At 45.0% G+C, this 17,660-nt stretch overlaps 1 protein-coding gene across 11 annotated transcripts in view; it reads left to right on the forward strand.

Annotated features, from left to right (window-relative positions):
• The window catches only part of CELF2 (CUGBP Elav-like family member 2), an 867,775-nt gene that overhangs the window by 755,754 nt on the left and 94,361 nt on the right, over positions 1–17,660 (forward strand). For all 11 annotated transcript variants that reach the window (XM_070471964.1, XM_070471957.1, XM_070471963.1 and 8 more), the window contains one exon: positions 5,601–5,683. In XM_070471964.1, the coding sequence (XP_070328065.1) occupies positions 5,601–5,683 (83 nt within the window). The remainder of the gene's footprint in view (positions 1–5,600; positions 5,684–17,660) is intronic.

The raw sequence follows: 17,660 nt of genomic DNA on the forward strand, positions 1-17,660 counted from the left end.
AGACAGGAGGGCTGAGCCTGGCTGAAGCCTCCGCCCCTGCCCATCCCCGAGTTCCCTGGCAGGTCACCTCCCCTCTGTGATGTAGAGCAAGCCTTGCTCTGCACTCGTGGGCAGCAGGGAAAGCAGGTGCCAGGAGAGATGCTGACGCGGGAAGGGTGGTCCCCTCGGGCGCACAGCGCAGCTGCTGACCGCTGAAGGGCGCCCAGGGCTTTGGTCGGTGTTTAACCACCCGCCTTCAAGGATGTTGGAAGCAGAACCTGGTAGAGGAAAATGGTCTGTCCCAGAATCAGACTGTGGGGCCATCTGGTGTTACAGCTGACCTGCAGACAAATCCAGTGAACTTCACACCTGAGTTCAACAGCTGGCACGGGCAAGTCCACAAGCCACGTGGCTCCCTTAACAGCTGTCCACCCAGTTGGGGTAGGCCAGAAAGAAAATTCCCACCCTGTTACACCGCCATGAGTTTTCTAGGACCTGGAGTCTCCCCCCGACCTTTTGCCATGGTGATCACCACCACCTCAGGGCAGATACTAACGATACTTCTCCCTTCCTGTGTTGAAATTATTTCCTCAGGTCAATGAATCTTAATCAATGAATTTTAATGAGCATATCAAGTGACTGGTTGCTAAAAAAGTCTGGTTGTTTAGCTGGGAGAGCACTCAGAGAAGCAAGAGTCTCTGAAACACATTCTTATTCTGGAAGCATCCAGACTCAAGTCCCATCGGGGGAAAACCACAAATGGCTGCCTCAAAGATGAATGTTGAAATTGGGAGTTCTCTATTTCTACCACAGATCTTCTGATAACTTAATCAAATGCTATTTTTATTAAATCAATTAGTATGCATGTGGAGTGAAGTGCAAGACATTTTTTAGCCCAAGAAAGGGAAGGAGTAGTTTTGACTGTTAAATTTATTCTGAATGAAACCTTTTGGCTATGTGTCCAGGTAGGGTTTTTTTTTTTTTTTTCAGGGAGGAAGTAGTGGTAGGCAGTCCTGGTTTTTGTGCATTGATTTCAAGGTGATGCAGCATAACTCAGGTATAGAGGAAGTAAGGTGTTTTCCAAAGAGGCATTCAGGAACTGAAAGTACGAAACCAAAAGAAGAGTCTTGGGGTGAGATTTCCCCCAGAGCCCCCACATTGGTGCAAATTGTTCATTGCATGAGGGCATCCAGCTGAGGCTACACATTGGGGCAGAAATTCAGCCCGAGCTCTAAGTCACCAAGCCACGGGGCCATGCCCACATGGGGATAGGCTGCCTCTTTCAAAGGTCCTAAGTGCATGGGGCCCAGGGATGAGCTGTTGGGTTGGGAGTTAGTGAGCAGTGAAGGGGAGATGTGTCACCAGTGGTGTCCAGGATACTCTTCTTTGTATTACAGCTAGAGCTAGAGCTTTGGGGGGCATGTTCTCCCAGAGTCTTTGTTTCAGTGGGACTAAAGTATTGGGTTGACCAAAAAGTTCATTTGGGTTTTTCCCTGAGATGTTAACGGAAAAACCCAAACCGACTTGTTGGCTAACCCAGTAGAAGAGTTAAGCGGCTTGCACCGTTCACAGAGAGGTCTGTCATGGCAAATCCCTGAGGTCACCCTCTCAGCTGCACAGGCAGTGTGGAGCCTGCATGAAATTGGAGAGAGTTCGAGATTTGAACTCTAAGGATTCACTCCTTAGACTCCTCTCTGCTTTCTTGCCCCTCCTCACCCCCATCCCATGCTGCTCAGACATCAGCTTCAAACTTTGTCAAAGCAAAACAAACACAGAAACCACTTCACCAGTAACCTTGTTCAAGACAGAAGCACTTGGAGTTGCCAAATTCATACTAAGGTGTAAATAGCTAGGAACAATTAAATATCACCTTCCTCAAGGGTAGTGTTTTAATGCTTCAATAGCAGGTGAACTACACCTTCCTAGTGGACTTCCAGGCCATGGAAAGTGGTTGGAATTTTGTTTGGGTGTTTAAGGCAAGAGTGGAGACCACTCTATTCCTGAGACCACCACGTCGGGTCCGGGGTGGCCCCATAACAAGTCTTCCTCAGTTTACATCTTCTTTGTTCCTCGTTGCTTTTGTCTTACTGTGTATGTCGGTCACCGTTTTTGGCTCCCTCTTCATTCCACTGTTCTTTTAGGTTGACCTTGGCTTTTCATCTTATCTCTGAACTTGGCCGGACTAGCATTTGTTTTCCTTCTGCTTAGGAAATTCTTCCTTAATTGCCTTCTTTCCAGGCAAGCAAGCTGCTCCATGACTTATACTGCATCTGAAAGCTTCTGTCTTTTAACTATCACATCCCTAAAATCTACCTGCTTGAAAGCATCAGATTCTGCCCCTTTCTGAGGCTTCAGTTTTGAAGTCAAAGTTCAGAGCATCCCCATTGCTTGCTTATCCAGAAGCCAAGCCCACAAGCCCAGAATAGAGAAAGGAGAACTTCCTGAGAGTCTGTTTGTTAGAAGCTTTTAGAAGACAGAGATGATGTCTTTTTCTGTTTTTCTTTTCAGTTTTATTGAAATATAGGTGATTTACAATGTTGTGTTAATTTTTACTTTCAGTTCAGTTCAGTCGCTCAGTCATGTCTGACTCTTTGCGACCCCATGAACTGCAGCACGCCAGGCCTCCCTGTCCATCACCAACACCCGGAGACCACCCAAACCCATGTCCACTGAGTCAGTGATGCCATCCAACCATCTCATCCTGTGTCATCCCCTTCTCCTCCTGCCCTCAATCTTTCCCAGCATCAGGGTCTTTTCAAATGAGTCAGCTCTTCGCATCCGGTGGCCAAAGTATTGGAGTTTCAGCTTCAGCATCAGTCCTTCAAATGAACACCCAGACCTGATTTCCCTTAGGATGGACTGGTTGGATCTCCTTGCAGTCCAAGGGACTCTCAGGAGTCTTCTCCAACACCACAGTTCAAAAGCATCAGTTCTTCGGTGCTCAGCTTTCTTTATAGTCCAACTCTCGCATCCATACATGACCACTGAAAAAATCATAGCCTTGACTAGACAGACCTTTGTTAGCAAAGTAATGTCTCTGCTTTTTAATATGCTGTCTAGGTTGGTCATAACTTTCCTTCCAAGGAGTAAGCGTCTTTTAATTTCATGGCTGCAATCACTATCTGCAATCATTTTGGAGACCCCCAAAATAAAGTCAGCCACTGTTTCCCCTGTCTCCCCATCTATTTGCGGTGAAGTGATTGGACTGGATGCCATGATCTTAGTTTTCTGAATGTTGAGTTTTAAGCCAACTTTTTCACTCTCCTCTTTCACTTTCAACAAGAGGCTCTTTAGTTCTTCTTCACTTTCTGCCGTAAGGGTGGTGTCATCTGCATATCTGAGGTTATTGATATTTCTCCCAGCAATCTTGATTCCAGCTTGTGCTTCCTCCAGCCCAGCATTTCTCATGATGTACTCCGCATATAAGTTAAATAAGCAGGGTGACAATGTACAGCCTTGACGTACTCCTTTCCTGATTTGGAACCAGTCTGTTGTTCCATGTCCAGTTCTAACTGTTACTTCCTGACCTGCATACAGGTTTCTCAAGAGGCAGGTCAGGTGGTCTGGTATTCCCATCTCTTTCAGAATTTTCAAGTTTATTGTGTTCCACACAGTCAAAAATATTGGAATTTTTTACTGTACTACATAGCAATTCAGTTATATATTCTTTTTTTATGTGTTCTTTTCCTTTATGATTTTTTTCTCCCATGTTTTTCTTTCTGTATCAAGTCTAATAGAAGATAATTGGTATTTTTCCTCCTTTTAAAGTGATTACAAAAAAAAAGTGATTACAATGGATACTAGAAGCTGGAACTGGACTTTGCTGTTTAAAATCATTCCTTGATTTAAAGCAATTGCTATAGCTTTTCTGGGCTTAGGTTATGCCACTGGAGCTGAAAATCACACATTAATTTGATCAGTTTAGGAAAAATAATCTACAACCAGGCAGCATGACCAAATGCACTCTGGTCTAAGAAGTCAAATAGCTGAAGTGGAAAGCTCATATATAAAGGCCCACTCTGTCCATCTGTGATTTTTAAAGACCCTTCATAATTTTCATACTCCTCCCATCATGCAAATTAAACACTTGAAGAGTCTCCCATCCTTGGAGACATGGAGGTTTTTAAATGCCAAAAAGCTAGGATCATACTCTCCTTTATCCAGAAGGTAAAGGATTTGCATATTTAATCTCAGTAGACTCCAGTGAAATAGTATATGACAACAAGGTTCCAAGTTTTGTTTTTTCCAAATAAGGGGGAAGCATCTTATATGTATTTCAGAATGCTATAGGGGTGGTATAGTACTTCATCTTCTCCTACTCCTTCAAATGAGTTTTTTGTTTTGAAAAGTGTTGCTAATGTGTGATTCAGAACCTTTGATGGTTTGTGGTGCCAACTTCCTACTCTCCAAATGTGCCACTTTTTTCTGTCCATGGTCTTACATCGTCCCCCTAAATAGAGCCCAAGTCGATGCCTTAGTGCTGTGAATTTCTCTCCAGCCACTTGCTGTGCTTGGCATTTGAGGACCTCTCAAGGCTGTCCCCATCTCTCTAAGCATGAGGATAAGAATCAGAGCTAATTGAGTGCAACTGCATCTCTCTGCTTTTTTTTCTCAACCCAACTCATCCAAGACAGGCAATTCAGAGGGAGCATCTTTTTCTTTTAATTTCCGAAGTTTTTTATCCCTTTTATCTACACTTGGTTGTGCTAAGAAACGCTGTGCTAATTAACAGATTATTAACCAGTGTCTTCATCTGGCTTAACCATGTTAACCAGTATCTTTAGGCACAGGTTGAAGAAGGGGTGAGCCTTGCTTTAGAATACAGAAGGAATGAGAGGTTTCAAGACTGTTTTCTTTGGTGGAGGGAGGTGGTTTGGAGAAGAGTATAGGCTGGTCTCCCTCGGAGGAGGCTTCAGCCTGGATTCCCATCACCTCTTAGAAATGAGGAATCAAGAGATTAGTGGTTGATGTCCCACGGCTATGTTTCATTCTCAGCACAGAGAGTGCAAACATCTGTTTCAGCATCTGCCCACCACATATAGCTCACTTTCTCAACTGGCTAAAATAGAGTCTTTCATTTCAGCAAACAAATATTGCATGTTTTGTGTGTGGAACTGTGCATTATGTGCTGCAGTGGAAATTGGAAAGAAGAGGGCATGGTCTCAGCTCCTAGGCAGCTTATCACCCGGTTGTCTAAGCCTCGGAGTTGAGCAAGTATTTTAAAAGGGTGATGTTCTAGAGATGTCCTTTAAGACAATTATAGTTAATATAAGTGTCTGCTCTTGCGGTTGTGATTAAACACTTCACTTGATGCTGTGACTGCAGCACAAGTTCCATTAACAACTCACCCACAGCCTCCCACCCCCGTTCCTGAAGACCCGGGTTCCCGGTAGTTGGTACGCAGTTATGAATTGATTCCCCAACGTGGGGAAAAGCTAATAAATATGATTTAGGATGAAAGGCACTGGGTAAATGCTTGAGCTGTTGTTATTACTGTTGCCGTGCACCTTATTTTTAAATTGTGCTTCCTTTTAAGTAGTTGACTCGTTCGCCCCAGTCTCCATTATATCTAAGCAAAGCATTCACAGAAATTTCTAAAACCTTTTCATTTCTCTCTGTAGGTTGTTGTTTCGTAACATTTTATACAAGAAAAGCTGCACTTGAGGCCCAGAATGCACTGCACAATATTAAAACTTTACCTGGGGTGAGTCGGTTTACTTTTGTACCAAAATCACTTTATTGCTTGAAAATGGTCCTTTCAACTGAAGGTTCTAGTGATGGGCTCTTAGTGCCAAAAATGACTTTGGGCTTTTGAGGCGGGTGTGCTGACTACCCCCTCACCCGGCCCCTGGTCCCCGTTGCAGCAGCCAGAGCGGCTGGCCAGCCCTTCAAGAAGCACTCGCATTAATGCTGACAGAAAGACCTCTCCGAGAGTGTGTCCCCTGGTCAGAAAATCAGAATGACCCCACTGGGTCGCAGTGGCTGCTACAGAGGATTGGGTGGGCAGCGATTGTAAGGGAAAAAAAAAAAAACTCACGCGCACACGCATGCAACACACGAGAGGAGCAAATGGAAAAGGAAAAGCTTTTACTCACCAGGAGCCTCTTTTCAAATTTAGTCCTTAGATTTTTCTTTTGAAAGGACAAAATGTACTCTGCACAGCCGTAATATTCAACCTCCTAATGGCTTCTAAACCGTCAGTGGTGGTTAACAAAGTCAATGTTTTAATGCCCAATTTGCGGCTTCATGTCGATAGAGAACAGAAAATTCAAAGCTTACAATTTTTTGTTTCCATTTCCTTCCCAGTCATATTGGACATTTGGTACCATTCACTAGAAATGAACTAATGTTGGCTGTAGCTGCTGCATCAGAATACATGATTTCTGGGGGTTTGTGACCGTTTTATCTAGTGCATGCTGGTGTAAATTTCTCTGTGCTAGTTGGAATATTTTCCCTGTTGATTCAGATATCAGTGATGAGTTTATTTAATGGCAGAATGATGTGTGTTGCTGATAATGAAGAACCTCTGGTAAGCAGTGCTGTGTTAATGATTTTATTGCAACCTGGTTTGATAAGAGTAAAAGAAAAATAACAGGATGTCCCTAATGTTTTCAGGGTGTAATTGTAACGTCTTATCATTTATCTGTCATGCAAACCTATGTATACAAGTCATTTGATACCCTGTCACCCTCAAAGAAGATAGCATTTGTTTAATTCACCTTAGCTCCACTGAAAATCATATATTTTAGTGGCAAGATACTCAGTAAAAGGTTTTCAAAACATTAACTTGGTAATAACAAAAAAGTAGTAAATTATGAGCTGTGGTCTCAAACCACTCCACTTTGGTTTTCCCCTTTTTGTGTGAGCAAATCAGACAGAGTGGGATTCAGAAAAGCAAGTGTGATACCAGAATTCTCCCTCCTAATTTAATTTAACTACTTCTCTCTGAAACGTCTTAGGTACTTTTTTAGTAGGGAAGATTTTACTGGGTCTAAGTGCTTTGCCTGATGATTTTTTTAAGTATTGTTTCAGCTTCATTCCCTATATAATTGGAATTTTTCCAATGTAAGTTCTGGGAGGTTGCAGTGTTAGGTTACATTACTGAATGAATCAACCAAGGTAAATATTTACTGTCTATGGTAAGAAAAAAAAATAATTTTTATTTCCAAGGTTCCTAATCCAACCCAGAGACCACTTGGTATTCCTTCTTTTAGAAATGAAATACTTTACAGTAATTAATGTACAAAATCCCTTCTTTGTGTTTAAACAAATTACTTGAGATGATGAATTGTTGTTATAGCATTTAGGGTCTATCAGTGCCAAATCTCATCCTATTTTAAATTAATGTGAAGCTTGGTTCATTTGAGTTCTTCCCCTACACTAAGAGGAGCACAGCTCCTAACATGCCATTTTCATGCGTGAAGAGATGCTCCTCAAAACCCAGAGTCAACGAATGGGCTGTGCTGAAACTTGTGCAAATGACTGATGAGCTTGCTTCTGTTGGGGACATCGGACATCTTACTCTGACCCCTTTCTCAGCAAACAAATAGCATCTTCTGTATTTAAAAAAAAAAAAAAATTGTTACCCATGTCTCTTTTTTGCTTTAAAAATTTCTGCATGCTGAAGTCAGGGCTGCTGATTTTGGAAACCCATTATTAAGGACAAGAATTCTGGGGTTGGAAAAGATGGTTTGTGGATTGTTTTCAGCTTTCTTTTCATCCGGTTCAATTTCCGCTGCCCAATTACTTGAGGCAGGTTAAGTGAAAATTCTGAGAAGTCAGGTCTGATTTGTAAGCTCTGAGGCTTCACAGCACACACACTGTTGCTACATCTGCCATTTCAAATTAGGTGAAGGGGAGCAGAGTTCCACATCTCGCATTTATGTATTGCTTTATCTGATCAGCATCACCCTTAACAGCTCCAGCAAGAACATGAAAGTGGTTTCCTATCAGCTGGGAGCTTTGGTGGACGGGAAGAAATGGGTCCAGACATAAAAGATTAATGCATATTCTTGGGCAAAAAATATTACAGGGTGCCTTGCTGTTTGATTACAAGCCTTGGAATTAGTCAACATTTCCATAATTCTAAACCAATATACACCTGTTTTCCCACTGTGATGTGAAGGCACAACTTAATTTAATAGAATCCCTGCTGTGCTAAATCTCTCATTAAATACCAAGCAAGTTCAGTAATTTAAAGTTGTAGCACTACTATTTTAACTGGTTGCCTTCCTATTATGAAATTAATAAGAAATTAATGATGTACTTTGCCATATGCCTTCAGTTTCTTTCTGAATAAAAATAAAAAGGATAAAGAAAAATGCATCACCAGCTGACACTTTAAAGCTTTTCTGGTTGTAATCATTTCTCCTGCAGATAAAATCCATTAAAAAGGCACTTGCTGTCTTTTTTTTTCTAAAGTGTCCAAAACTTTCCATTTAAAACAAGATCAAATAGTGCTGGGTGTTTGGTTTGCCTTTTTTTTTTTTCCTGTTTAATTTTCCCTTGCAGTTGATGTGTTTTGACATATGGAACTTTTCATCATGCAACCAAACTTGGTGAATGTCAAGGAATTTTCATTCTTGAGAGAAACAAAGAACTTGGTTCATTTGGAAGAGAAAGAAAAGCTGATGGGCCGTTCTTTTATGCAGTTGAAAATTCTTTTATGCACCCTTCCTCCTATGTAATGTGTGGATTATAGAGACCCTTTCCTTGGTGAGGTGTAGGGTGAAGCATCAGGGTGTTACTTAGCTACACAAAGTCATCACGGATACATTTCTTAAGCCTGTCTCTTACTGTGTGACTGAGAAAGACACTGGGTCTTACATCCTCTGAAATGCTCAAAATAAATCCTAGAAATACACTTAGAGGATAAGGGAGCAAATTCAGCACCTCTACATAGGGAGCAAGAAATGAGCTTCACGGGGCTGGGAGGTCCTGCTCCTGGTTTGGTGACACTCTGCTCTAGAGACAGACAGTTAAGGAAGAGATAAAATCTTAGGCACAGGGCATGATTTATTACTAACATTTCTTTAGGTTAGCGCTTCCCTGATGGCCCAGCAGGTAAAGAATCCACCTGCAATGCAGGAGACACAGGAGACTCTGGTTCGATCCCCAGATCGGGAAGATCCCCTGGAGGAGGAAATGGCAACCCACTCCAGTATTCTCGCCTGGAGAATCCCATGGACAGAGGAGCCTGGCGGGCTACAGTCCAAAAGGTCGCCAAGAGTCAGACACGACTGAGCACACAGGCCCGTTAGGTTAACAAACCACTCATGAGTGTCGGTGCTTCTGGTGTGCCAGGCAGCAACGCCCTGCAGTGACCACGCACATGCCCTGGAAGCCCCTAGTGAGCCTATGACAGTGCAGAAAGGACCACTGGATGAGTCACTGGCCTTGGAATTAACTTCCGAGCCTGAACTTTTCCACAGCTGAGCCATTTGTGTTCTTGGCCAAATCCTGATTGCCTCTCCTTTGATGATACAGCCGATCAGGCTGAGAGGTACTGTCTTTGCTTAGGGTTTCGGGCAGGCACAACCTCACTGGTAGAATTGCTCAATAGAAATGTCATCGTCTGCCACGGTGCTTCCCAGAGAGAAAAACCCTGTGAAGGCAACTCTCGAGATTCATTTTGTTTTCCCTGACCTAATTTAGCTTAATTAAAAAATGAAGTAACGACCTCAGTGGAGGTCCAGGAAAACTGCCACAACCCCTTCAATAATCAGGTGTCAGGGCCAAATATCCCCCTGCTCCAGGCCTAGCGCCACTCTTTTTTCAAGGTCTTCACACACATTGTGTCTTGCAATAAGGCTTTTTGATTGAAAATCTCCATCAGCATCGTTAGAGCATTCACCGTATAAATTAATTTAATTAAGGATGTAATAACAAAGACGAATACAGTTTTGAAAAAGCTCTTAAATTTGAACGGCAAGGAGAAATTGGAATATTAATTGCAAATTTCTTCCAGCCACTTTCTCCAAGCCTGCCTCCCTCCTTTCTAAGAGTCCCTACCAGTTTTATTAAATGCAGTTTATATTAAGGAGTTACTGCCCTAAGAGCACATTTGTTTAGAGCGCTGCACGTTAGCCGTGGCAGACGGGAATGACACATAGAGCTGAGAGATAAAAACCAATGGGCTTGATCCACCAGGAGGAAGCTGTAGATGAAATGCCCTCTTGGGCCACATGTGCTCGCCCGCATGGCGTGAATGCGCCGCTTCCCGGCTGGCCCCGTGTGGGCGGGCACCCCTCCCCGGTGCCCTGGAACCCAGCCTTCCGTAGCATTGTGCCCTGTGTCCTCTCAGAGGAGTGCTGGGCTTTCTTTCTCCCAGCAGAGCAGCAATGACTGTCACCAGGACCGAATTCACTTTGCCCACTGTAATGCTTTTCCAGGGACTCACTCACTCTGCGCCACCTCTTCTGGTTATTAATATGTACTTAATGTCTTTGTTCTCAGAGCCATGGTGATTATTTTATCATCATCATCATCATCGTTATTTCTGTCATAAAAATATCTCAACCTCCATCTCTTCCTATCATGGAAATTTCCCCCTAAACCATCCCGTTCGAATCAAAGCCTGACGAGGTTGTGCTCAAAAAGTGTTTTTTTTCCCCTTGGGCGCCTTTTATGGAAAATTGTTAGAAAAAAAAAAAAAAGCAAAAGATCATATGAAGAGGTTTGAGTCCTCAAACTCCTGTGCCACCGAGGACACACGAAATATTCATACCTTCATTCAACAAATATTTACTGAATTTTTATGGTTGGTCAGGCACCATTCTAGGTTCCAGAGATCTGTAGTAGCTACTGTGATGTTTATAACTAAATCTTTAAGAAACAAAGCCAGCCAATGTGCTTATGTATAGTTAGTGTTTAATAAATTGATCTTGGATATTTAATGCCCAAATGAGTTAAAGAAAAATACCTGTAGAGGAGTTCAGCTTTATTAAAAAAAATTATTTTGCCCAAACACTCCAAAAAGTAAGATGCCTGTGGATTTGTGATTCCTTGTGTTTATAATGATAGCTTGTTTCGTATATAGAGAGCTATGTATTTATGTATTATTTATATCTCTATATTATATATATCTCTACTAAAGAGATAGGAACACCAGACCACCTGACCTGCCTCCTGAGAAATCTATATGCAGGTCAAGAAGCAACAGTTTGAATTGGACATGGAACAACAGACTGGTTCCAAATCAGGAAAGGAGTATGTCAAGGCTGTATATTGTCACCCTGCTTATTTAACTTAAATGCAGAGTACATCATGAGAAATGCCGGGCTGGATGAAGCACAAGCTGGAATCAAGATTGCCGGGAGAAATATCAATAACCTCAGATATGCAGATGACACCACCCTTACGGCAGAAAGCAAAGAAGAACTAAAGAGCCTCTTGTTGAAAGTGAAAGAGGAGAGTGAAAAAGTTGGCTTAAAACTCAACATTCAGAAAACTAAGATCATGGCATCTGGTCCCATCACTTCATGGCAAATAGATGGGGAAATAATGGAAACAGTGAGAAGCTTTATTTTGGGGAGTTCCAAAATCACTGCAGATGGTGACTGCAGCCATGAAATTAAAAGACACTTGCTCCTTGAAAGAAAACCTATGACCAACCTAGACAGCACATTAAAATGCAGAGACTACTTTGTCAGAAAAGATCCATCTAGTCAAAGCTATGGTTTTACCAGTGGTCATGTATGGATGTGAGAGTTGGACTATAAAGAAAGCTGAGCACCGAAGAATTGATGCTTTTGAACTGTGGTGTTGGAGAAGACTCTTGAGAGTCCCTTGGACTGCAAGGAGATCCAACCAGTCCATCGTTAAGGAGATCAGTCCTGGATGTTCATTTGAAGGACTGATGCTGAAGCTGAAACTCCAATCCTTTTGCCACCTGATGCAAAGAAGTGACTCATTTGAAAAGACCATGATGCTGGGAAAGATTGAAGGCAGTAGGAGAAGGGGACGACGGAGGATGAGATGGTTGGATGGCATCACCAACTCGATGGACATGGGTGTTAGTAGGCTCCAGGAATTGGTAATGGACAGGAAAGCCTGGCATGCTGCAGTCCATGGGGTCGCAAAGAGTCGTACACGACTGAGTGACTGAACTGAACTGTGTATATAATGATAGTTTGGTTCACATATAGAGATCTATATATTTATGTATATCTCTGTATTCCTACAGGAAAAACATTCACACACATCCACATATGGTTATCAATTCAGTCAAATAAACACAGGAAGAAATAGCAGAAAATTTCATTTTCTGTTTGGCCTGCCCACATATTGTTCCTTACCTGGTAGTCACTTTTCTTAACTTAGACTTCACGAGCTGTGTAATTCTTCACGTTTGTTGTTCGGTTGGGTTTTATTTCAGCTTAGGATCATCGCTGATTCATAGCACAAGTACAACGGCACTTGACAACTGCCATTCAATGATGATAATCCCTGCCCTCCGCCTCCTTAAGAGTAGACGAGGCGCTGAATGAGATAGTGTATGTAAAGCTTTCTGAGGCCTTGAAGAAATGGATTTATAAGATGTTTCTACTTGACAGTTTCTGTAGGTGTGAAGTTTTTTGGGGGAGCAACCCAACAGATAAAATGTATTTGCTGGGCCAACGTCAGGACACCATTGGGTGTACATTATTCAGACTTAATCTTTGCAGAATTTGGTCAGGGCCGAGATGTTTGGTCTTTCCAGCCCTGAGTGGCTGTTTTCCCTACTGTGCCTGTGCTCTGTTACTGGGAACTGCAGCCCACCAGGCTCCTCTATCCATGAGATTTCCCAGGCAGGAATACTGGAGTGGGTAGCCATTCCTATCCTCCAGGGATCTTCCCAACTCAGGGATCAAACCCATGTCTTCTGTGTCTCCTGCATTGCAGGTGGATTCTTTTACTGGTTGAGCCACCAGGCAAGTCCTTGCTATCAGTAAAATGACTTTAAAAGGCCTGTGATGGAGAGCACCTGCCGTGTGGCTGTGGGGGAGCTCCTGGGAGGGGTGGGTGCAGAAGCCCCCGCCCCCACCCCACCACCTGTACCTCCGGAGCCAAGCAGGTGTGAAGACAGGTGCAGGGTATAGAACCAGCCCCAGAAGGATCTCAGCCTGGTGTGGCAGGATTGCTGGCCATCTCATTGGCTTAGACCTAAGAAAGTTGGAGGAAGAAATCCTTGGCCTGGTTCTTTGCAGGCTTCAGGCCAATCCCAGGGGATCTGGGAAGGTATATTTTAATACTTTTTAAAAAGCTGTTCAGCTTCCATGGTGGCTCAGATGATAAGGAATCTGCCTGCAATGCAGGAGACCCTGGGTCAGGAAGATTCCCTGGAGAAGGGAATGACAACCCACTCCAATATTCTTGCCTGGAGAATTCCATGGACAGAGGAGCCTAGTGGGCTACAGTCCATGGGGTCGAAAAGAGTTAGAGGCAGCTGAGCAACTAACAGACAAAAGTCCATTAGTGTATATAAAATAGATAACTAATAAGGACCTATTGTATACCACGGGGAACTCTTCTCATCACTCTGTAATGACGCATGTGGGATAAGAATCTTTAATAAAAGAGGGACGGTGGATAGATGTGTGTGTAACTAATTCACTTTGCTGTACAACAAAAACTAATACAACATTTTAAACCAGCTATTCTCCAATAAAAAAAAAAATTTAAGGCTGTTGGAAACTGCCCATTTACCCACCATAAGGTTTTCCAAGCTACCTGTATAGTGGGCACTTCTGCTTTGGATAGACCAACAATACATTCAGTAACTTGGGCATTTCCTGGTGTTTGGATTTGATTAGCTTAAATGAAAAACCAGTTTTTAAAAAAAAAAAAAAAATACGGCCTCCTTAAGACAAGGAAGCCTGTGGGAGGTGATTCATGAGGGATCCTTAGTGGTGGCAAGTTGAGAATGGCTGAGGTGCAAAGCCCAGGGTTAAAACAGGAAACAGCTACACCACTGTTTTGGTAACAGAATTCAGTGGGAGGCCTTCCAGTTTTATTTTGCAAATAACACCATCTCAAACACCAGCCTAATTAGTAGGACTATTCTGAGAACTTAGCAACTTCCCACTTGGCTCAGTGGGAAAGAACCCACCTGCCAATGCAGGAGACACAGGTTTGATCCCTGGTCTGGGAAGATTCTCTGGAGAAGGAAATGGCTTACCCAAGTGTGCATGCCTGTAACCTATCACAGATGTTTGGCTACATCTGCACTGCCACCTATGTCATTGTTGGAGAAATGTTGGTATCTGAAGGGAATGGATGGCAAAATGAAGTCATAGTTAGATTTCGGAGGTTATCATTTGGGAATACAGCAAGTCCCCTATGTACGAACGAGTTCTGTCCCAAGAGCACATTCCATTTCAGGAGCACTTGCGTAAGCCCAATTTGTATGTAAGTCCAAGAAAGTTAGCCTGGGTACCCAACTAACACAGTTGACTGTCCACTACTGCTTTTTCACTTGCTTCCAGACATCCTGGGCTTGAAATAAAGATACTATACTACTGTACTCTATGCAGTACTTCACAGTAAAGTACACCAAAGCACAACCCCTTGCAGAGAATGCTCACGTGCGACAATGTACCCCAGACACGTAAACTAACTCACGCGATTGAACACGTCAGCGCACATTTGGATCTTTGAAAGTCTGCACTGTGAAGGTTCATATGTAGGTGGTGGTGGTGGTGTAGTCGCTCAATCATGTCTGACTCTTTTGCAATCCCATGGACTGTAGCCTGCCTTGGCTCCTCTGTGCATGGGATTTCCCAGGCAAGAATGAACACTGGAGTGGGTTGGCCCTTTTCTTCTTTAGGACATCTTCCCCGACCCAAGGATCAAACCCGCATCTGCTGAATTGCAGGCATTCTTTACCACTGAGCCACCAGCAAGAGTGTCAGGGACTTACTGTATTCGGTTCAGTTACACAAATCTCAGTTCCCATGAAGCTGATAAGATTTCATTCAAGAGAACATTGAGAGGGGAAACCCATGAATTTGACTAAAGGTCTGGATGGAATTGTGGAGGAAGGGATTATGACAGTCGGATGCAAGGGGAAATTTCTAAAAGTTGGGAAAGAGTGCAGATTCTGTCTTTAGAGTGAGTGGTCTGTGTGGGAATGCATCACCCGCAACAGGGCCATTAAGCTGGGCAGACCTCTACTCTTTCACGGGTGGGCTGAGCCCAACTCAGGAGACATCTGGGGGGAGGTGGGACGGCCAGTTCAGGGCCTCCAACTCTGGAGCTGTGAGGAGAGCTCTCCAGGAGCCCTGAGGTCTTCCCCAGCCACCAAGAAGCAGAGTGTTGCTGAGCTGAGGCCGGGAGAGGGAGCCTCGGAGCTCCCCTGCCGGCTGGAGCCAGTCTGCTTGGGAGCAAGGGCAGGAGCCCAGCGCCTGGGGCTCGTAAGGGACCTCACGTGCCCTCCACTCATGGTGGCCGTGGACTCAATGCACAGGTGCTCAGGAAGCGTCTTACGACATGGGCTAGTGAAGTTGTCTTGGTAACAGTGCAGTATTTCAGGACCAGATCATCCTCCTCTCACCACCCATGAGTCACGGAGACGGAAGGACAAAGGGCAGCGGCCGTGGGATGCTAAGGAGGGGCACTGTGACCCATGTCCCCTTCTGTCTCCTTTGCCGTTCCTGATGTCCTTGCTTCCCACCAGTACTCAAAATTCATGTCTGCACTGCCACCCCCTCCCCTCAAGTACTCCAGAAACACTCGTGAGTCCGTCCTTTCTTCATCCAAAGAGTGAAGCAGTCAGGCTGAAATGACCCTTAGAGCCCTTCTCAGGCGCCTGTGCATCGATTACACTAGTGTCTCATTGGATTTAAGGAAACCTGTCTAGGTAGGAACGTAGGTCCATAGCTAGGAGGAAGGTAAACGTCTCTGAGTGACTTGCTTCGGGTGTGGGGTGGTGATGGCAGAGGAACCGGTACAGACGCAGCGGGCCATCCAACGTGTGATGCTCCACTCTGAGGTTCCCAGCCCATCTGCTTCCCTCTGGTTGAGGACCGGTGGGGGCTCAGTGCTCACGATTCTTCTGCCAGGGAACAGAGAAAGGAAAGGGGAGACAGTGAAGGCCAGCAGATCGGTCCATTTCCCTGCTTCCGGTCTTGGTCTGACGGGGGTGTTTAACTTAACGAGGCTCCAGGATGGAGGCGGGTTTCCTTTGCCTGTTTGGTCTTTGTCCCCGGTCCACATGCATAGTGAGTTGTCTGTGTTTGTAGACGGCTTTCTGATACTGTTTATTTGCTGCGCATCCCAAAAACATCCCGGGATGAAGTGATAGCGTTCACCTTGTTGTGCAGAGGACACGGAGGCTCTGGAAGATTAAATTAGCTTCTCTGCCTTCGCCTGGCACAGGAGTGATGGAACCAGAATTCAAGTCGCAGTCCCTCGGCCTCCCCGATAGCCTGGCCTCCTGATGGGAGATTTTGGTCTGATGCCTGCCTCCTCGGGGGGGCTCGGGAGTCAGACTCAGGAGGCCAACACAGCACAACAGTAAAAATCACTATGAAGTAATGACTGTCAGTGGCCCAGGTATCAGGCCCCTGATGAATGAAGGCTTTCGGGATGTAGCCCTTGGCATTGTCACAGCTGTTGCATGAGGCAGGTGTCACCCAGCCCCTTTGCTAGTAAGGAAGCTGAACCTCAGAGAAAGGGAGTGACTTGTCCAGGGTGGCACAGCCCATAATGGGAAGTGGACAGACAGTCGGCTTCAGACCAGCGCCTCTGGCACCTGTCAAGTTTGTGCCCCACTCTACAGGCCAGAGGCTTACAGGTCCTAAGCCCCGTTGGGCATGCCCATTCCTGCAGCAGGAAATGTGTCCCCAGCCAGTCCCTTGCTTCACCGACAGCTCCAGATAACCACCCTGGCTCCCTGTGCAACCATCCTAAAGCAAGTTTGAAGCCTCAGCGCTCCCATCACCCCTTCTCATGGCGCTGTGTGGGGGTCCCACCCAAGGGCCAGAGCTCCTGGACCCAGGACTGCCCTCCTCACAGCCAGCCAAGCACCCCTGCCCCCACAATCAGTCCTGACACCCCATGAGTTGAGGCATGAGGCCTCAGCCTCTCACCTTGCCCAAAACATGAAACCACGCTCTCAGGCCCCGACTGAGGTCCCCACAAACAGCAGGTGCAAGAGACAGAATTTCCTGGTCACTTGGGTCCAAGGTGACTGACACTAGGCTCACTAAGACAGAGCCACATATCAGAGGCAGTCCTGACTGTAAGAGGATCTGCTTTGCAGACATGATTATAAATGCAGCACCTCTCTTCAGAGGAGCGTAGCTTCACCAACGTCGGCTCATTAACATGCAGGTTATTAGGGTTCTTTTCTTTATCTGCAACCCCAGGCTCTCAGCTCCGACTCCACAATCTGCATTCTAATGTCCTGTCTCTGTCCAGCTGGCCTCCCTGCCCTCTTCCATCTCTGGGCTCTTTGTCCAAGGGGTGAGGGCAGATGGGGACAGGGCTCATCTCCGAAGATGAAGCATAAACCCTGTCATGTGCCACCCAAAGCTGTGGCCCTGGGAGGCAACTCGGAGGAGCTCCAGGCCTGCCACCCTCACCCACCCTGTGGCCTCGACAAGACCTGGCGGCCTTTACAGAACAATCAGACCCATCCACCCTCTGACTTCATGGGTGAGGAACCAGGGTCTGGGGGGTGAAGTCTGCAAAACCATCTA

The sequence above is a fragment of the Odocoileus virginianus genome, chromosome 9, assembly GCF_023699985.2.
Source record: "Odocoileus virginianus isolate 20LAN1187 ecotype Illinois chromosome 9, Ovbor_1.2, whole genome shotgun sequence".
Lineage (NCBI taxonomy): Eukaryota > Metazoa > Chordata > Mammalia > Artiodactyla > Cervidae > Odocoileus > Odocoileus virginianus.